At 61.4% G+C, this 5,857-nt stretch overlaps 1 protein-coding gene across 1 annotated transcript in view; it reads left to right on the forward strand.

The window, feature by feature from the left end:
• The window catches only part of ZFPM1 (zinc finger protein, FOG family member 1), a 40,218-nt gene that overhangs the window by 21,162 nt on the left and 13,199 nt on the right, over positions 1-5,857 (forward strand). Inside the window, exons 3-4 of the mRNA XM_009890047.1 lie at positions 789-796; positions 1,095-1,182. Of these exons, the coding sequence (XP_009888349.1) occupies positions 789-796; positions 1,095-1,182 (96 nt within the window). The remainder of the gene's footprint in view (positions 1-788; positions 797-1,094; positions 1,183-5,857) is intronic.

The following is a 5,857-nucleotide window of genomic DNA, read 5'->3' on the forward strand; positions in this document are numbered from 1 at the left end:
TGCAGTGCCCTTCGAGATACCCGCGCCAGGGCAAGGCTGCGCCGGCTAATGAAGCCGGCCGGTCCCCGGCGAGCGCTTGCCGCCTTCATCCAACTGGGGGAGCAACGCATCCCCCCCTCCCCGAAACCGCGGGAGCCGAGCCGTCGATGCAGCAGGAGAGAGGAGGGATCCACGCCGGCACCCCGATAGCCGGGGCAGGGCGCGGGCTCGCCGGCAAACTTTGCTCAGCGGCTGGGAGAAGCGAGCGGCTCTTATCTGATGGGGGAGCCGGGCTGGGGGCGAGGGAGCTGGGAGCCCGGGCGCGGAGCTGCACCTGGCACTAGCCTGCCTCGATAAAAAGGTGATAGCAGAGATAACGCCGAGCAGCAATAACGGCCACTAAAGCTTTCAGCGCGATGGATAAAAATCGATATGCCAGGCACTTTGATTTATAGCCAAAAATAATAGGACTTTTATACCCGGTGATTGATTTATTTGATGTTAATCATTCCGCTTATCACCTGTATTAATAATCTCCAATGCCGGTGACGTCACCTCTGGGTGTTCGCTCTGGCGCCGATCGATTGGGCTCCGTGCTGGTTATCCGCCCGGGACGCCAAGGCAAACATGTACTTTGGGCGCTAATCTTCCACACTGTCATATGCAGATAGGCTTTATCAGCTGCATCTCCAGCAGCAGTTAATGGAGAAAATAATTGTTATCAAGTTGCTATGAATACGCCACAAATAGAGCCGTGACGGGAGTGGGGCTGAACCGGGTGACGTGGGGCCCACGGTGGGATGGGAGAGATGTGGAGGTTTTTCGGGGGGGGGTGGGAAGTGGGTGCCCACCCAGGGGAGTCTCGGGAAATCCCTGGTGGATGGGTGGGCTTGGCTGTCCTTAAGGGTCGTCCCATGGGGTGCAGGGGACCCCACGACTGGGCGATGGGGGGGGGTTGGACACAGGGATTTTGAGAGGGAACCCCCCCATGCACATCGCATCCTTGAGGGTGAACCCACACGCATCCTGGCCCCAGGGTGGTCCTGACCCCCACGGGATGCTGCCTCTGAAATTCCCCACCAGTGACCTGCTGCCTTCCCTCTCCTGCTGCAGAGTCCAGAGATGCCCCAGAGAGTCCGAAGGAATTGGAGAAGCCAGATCCCGGAGAAAACCCACAGGAGATGGATGCCTGGAATGGGCCAGGTTAGTCCCCAGTGTGCGGCCAGTCATCCCGCTCCATCCCGGCTTCCTGGCTGGACCGTGGGCTGGGGCAGCCCCCCAGTATTCGCCTTCTCTTGCGAAAACCAGTACGAGGAGGACTGGGAGCTGGGCAGGCTGCAAATACCTGCGCTTCTGCTGGGAGAGGAGGTATGAGATGATGGTTGCGGTCCCCCACGTCCCCAAGCCGCTTTTGGGACGGTAAAAACCGAGCCGGGAGCGGCAGGGATGCCAGCACCGTGGCTGGCATCGTACTCCCTGGCACAGGGAAGGTTCCGACCCCGTCCTGCATTGCCCCACGCTCGCGAGGGCACTTTGCAAACATCCTGGCAACCACAAGAGCGACGCTCGAGCGGTTTCGTGATGGTTATCAAAACCCCAAGGAGCGAATACAGCCGTCTATCTCCCTCTCAGCATCTCCGCGCCGGGGCCGCTGGCGCCCTGGGAGCCCGGCGAGGCCAGGCATGCCGTGTGGGTACCCCGCGCCCTATCGCCCCGCTATCTCCAAACCAACCCACCGATGGGGTTACTGTCGGGGCTCCGCTGCGCAGATTGGGTTTGCGGGTGCCTGTCCGCCGGGGACGGCACCCAGCGGGCGGATGAGGATGGGACCGGGGGAAGCTGAGACCCCCCCCAAGGGTGGATGTGCCGCATTTCGGGCTGCGTTCATGCTGGCAGCCCCCTGCCCACATCCCGCTCCTCCCAGGGGACCTTCCGGCTGTGAAATGCTGGTGGATCTGGTTTCGGAGCAGCCCTGTGGAGCAGCGCATGATGGGAAGGGGTGACCCTGATGCAGGACCAGCGATCGCCCGTCAGTGATGGATGCGATGGGGTGAGGGGGGGTTCCCCGGTGTGTCCCCGAGGCCACCAGCCTCCCGTGTGGGCTGGGCGATGGAGAAGCCCTGGGAAATGCCGACTGCCAGCGCACGTGCTCCTGCAGCTGCCGAAATCCCCACGGCCCGCTGGGGAGCCATGGCCCCGCTCCCCCTTTCCCGCCCCATCCGAGGGGAAGCGCTCGCTGGCCCCGCTGATATCCCAGCCCTTCCTGCGTGCCGGGCAGGAAGGAGCTGCGAGGCCGCCCCAGGCTCCTCGGCGGTAGGGGGCTGCGAGGCGAAAGCCGTGGGTGTCCCCACACCCTGGGGGTCACGGCACCGCGCAGCCCCATATCCCGACAGCGCCGTCGACCACGGGCTCCCCCAAAAGCCTCGTCTCTGGCCATGCCTCCCCTTCCTCCCTTCCCTCGCCGGAGCCGGGTTATTTGCATTCTTTATGTAAAAGAGATTTTATTATCGCCTTCTCCCAGCCCATCTCTATTCTGGTAATTGGAGTGGTATTAATTTCTGTGTGGCTGGGAGTTGATGGCGGTCCGGCGATGCTGCAGCGATAGGGTGTTCCTTTCGCACCAACCGCCGCGATAGCCCGTCTATCAGGCGCTCTGCAGGCTCTGCACTTATCAGGGATGGAGCTGGCGAAAAGGGAAACTCTGAGCAGCCTGAATTCTCTTTTTTATCTGGCAGGATCCGCCGTATGTCAGCAATGGCAGCCGCGAAGATGCAGCGCAGCAGCGGGGGGCGGGGGGGGCAAGCAGGCTGCTCCGTGCGCCTTTGTTCATATATGTGGGGTCTTGCCTTCCCCTGGCCCTTTTTTGGGGGGTTACTGGGTCACACTCCCTATGGCTTTGCCCTCTGGGTCTCCAAAACTGCTGCCCGCTGGGTGCAGTGGGAGGCTGGGTGGCGCGGGGACGTGGCGTGCCGGGACCTCGCCGTGGGGCTCCTTGGCCCGGCGTGCCGGCGAGGAAGAAGGAGTATTTTGTTTTATCTTTGAAATGACCTTGTTCACTGGAGGGGGCTGCTGCTCGTCCCGCTGATAGGCAAATCCCCGGGAGCTGGAGGCTGTAATCCTCATCTTGGGAGCCTGTAGGGATGTGCAGTCCTTTCGGTGGGGGTGTTCGGTCATCCCGACTCGGTTCTGCTTCCCGACGGGTTCCCGGGATGGAACGTGGCCATGCTTCACGCCAGCCACTTCATCCTCTGGTGGGGCTCGAGAGGGGATGTCCGTCCTCCCCAGATTCCCCCAAACCCTTCCCAACAGCCCCACCAGCAGCTCTCTGCCATGCCCCAGGTTTCCATCTTTCCCACTTGTTTTTATTTGCTCTGGAGCAGAGCCGGTAGCAGAGACTTTCGGGAGCACCCGGGGCTGTCCCCTCGCATCCCGTCACTGCCCAGCCAACCTGACCACGCTGGGCCAATTTTCCTAGAGGGATAAGGTGAAAAGCTCTGACAAATTTAGTGAACGCGGTGTTGGGACAGGGGAATGGAGGAGAACAGAGCCCCGCTGAGGGACAGGCTGCTCAACTGCATTACGAGACACTGGAGAATCCTCACCGGGAACTGCCAGCAGGCTGCAGCCCCTGGGAAGCCCAGACGGCGCTTGCCTTTCTGCAAAGTGGGATGAAGCTTTTTGCTTTTGTCCCTGTGGGTTCCCCAGTAGGGAAGGGACGGAGCAGATGGGGCCAAACCCGGGGTGGCTTTTGCCTTGTCCCCCTCGACGTGTCCCACCACCCTCCTCGAAAGAGCAGCGGTTGCTCCCAGGGGATTCCTCACCCCCTTTCCTACATCGGCTTTGCTATTTGGGTCCCCACCACGATTTCCACCTTGCTGAGCCCCTACCCCGCAGCTGCCGACTCGTCTGTTCGGGGTTTATTTAATTGCTCCCGAGTAGTAATGATGGCTCTGGGTTAATTACAGAGCATGGCACAGGTCCACCTCTCCTGGGACCGGCCATGAACCCCAAATCCATCCTCACCACCAGTCCTGCGTGCAGGGTATTGGGATGGGGCAGAGGAGCGTCTTATTTTTTTGATGCATCTAATTAAAACTGCAAACTCTTTTTTTTTTTTTTTTTTTTTTTTCTCTTTCCCCCCCCCGTTCCCCTTCCCCCCTGCCTCCCGCTCGCCTTCGGTTGTGTTTATCTGCGCCGTGACTCCTGCCTGAATAATCTCCAGCTGCCCGGAGTTTGTCTGCAAACCTCAAGGTTTATTATCGGGGTGAGCAGGGCACAGTGAGGAGGGATGGCTCGGCCGGATGGCCGGCACCGCGCCGCATCTGCCCCATCGCTCCCCCTTCCCCTCCGCCCTGGTATGTGTGGGTGGGAAAAATTATTCCAGCTATTTCTCTTTATCGCCGGGAGCTGGGCTGAGCAGCAGATAGTTGTGTTGGTGTTAGATTGCTGGGGGATGGGGAGAAGTTGGGGTTCGGGGCGGTAGTGTCTTCCCCCCCTCCCCCCCCAATTCAGGGTGTCCCCTAAGGTCCTGAACCCCCCCTGCCTGGCTTATGTCTGGCAAAGCCACATGCTGGCGCCGAAGGCGGCGGGATGTTTGGCATCAGGCTGAGGATGGTCCCTGCAGGGATGGTGGCACCTGTCCTGGATTGGGGACATCAGAGGGGACTATGTCCCTGCTGGGTGCTGCCCACGTACCCGCAGGTCCCTGCCCTCAGTTCAGCCTCTGTCTGGGGACACTGCAGGGTGGAGAGATGCTCAGGACAGTTTGGGGACACCGATGGGGTGAAGGGATGCTGGTTTGGGGACATTGATAAGGGGAAGGGATGCTTGGACCGGTTTGGGGACATTGCGAAGTGGAAGGATGCTCAGACCAGTCTGGGGACACTGCTGGAGGGATGCTCAGACCAGTTTGAGGACACTGCCAGTGTGGAATGGAGGCTGTGGCCGGTTTGGCAACACTGCTGGAGTGGAAGGACACCCCTGTGTCACAACACTGGGGGCTCTGGAGACGTGCAGGCAGCGTCCCCTTCTCTGTCCCCATCCTCCCTTCCGTTTTCCCTTGGGAAGGAGAAAAATGTCTCGCGTATTTGGGGGGAGAGCCCTGAGGGCGATGCTGCCTGGCTCGTGGTGACTGACAGCTGTCAATCACTGCCGCCTTGCCGCTCTGCCCTGGGCTGGATCTGAGGACCGGTGGGTTTTGGGCTTGGTGCGAAGCTGAGCTCCCACTCCCCTGGCTGCTGCTTCCCCCCCACAGGCAGGCCCTGCCTGCCAGGGTGGCAGTGACCCCCCCATGCGGTCCCCTTCCCTTTCCGGAGGGGTTATCTGCCCTCTGCATCAGCTCCGGGGGCCCCTTCGCTCCCCTTCCTCCCCACCTCCCCTCCCCCTTCTCCGGCTTCCTGCACCCCCCAGTGCACCCCCACCCGCTGCCTGGCACCCGCCTGGGCAGAGCTGGGGGGTCCCAGCAGCCCCAAGAGCGGGAACAGAGCAGGGATGGGGGGTCCCTGGCACAGGGGTCCGGCCACCCCTGGCAGCCCTGGGAGGAGCCGCAAAGTTTTCCTCCTTCCCATCCTGCCTGAGCTCTTTCTGATGTTATTCCCGGTGTTTATTATTATTCCCGCAGGCACAGCTCCCATTTATTTCCTGGGACTGGGATCCCCTCGGGATGGGGAACCCCTTGGGAGAGGGACTCCCTGGGGATGGGGACCTTCTCAGGGTGACATCCCGGTAGGACACAGCAACACCCCAAACACAAACGTCCCCGGGGAGGCTTATCGGGACGCATCCTGCTGGGGCAGGGCACCCCGGCTTACGTGGGGCGTAAGGGAAGGGCGATTCCCCGGGCGACGCGTGGCACAGCCGGCGCCCGCCCCGCTGCCAG

This window comes from Charadrius vociferus, unplaced genomic scaffold, assembly GCF_000708025.1.
Source record: "Charadrius vociferus isolate BGI_N301 unplaced genomic scaffold, ASM70802v2 scaffold1028, whole genome shotgun sequence".
NCBI classification, from domain to species: Eukaryota; Metazoa; Chordata; class Aves; order Charadriiformes; family Charadriidae; genus Charadrius; species Charadrius vociferus.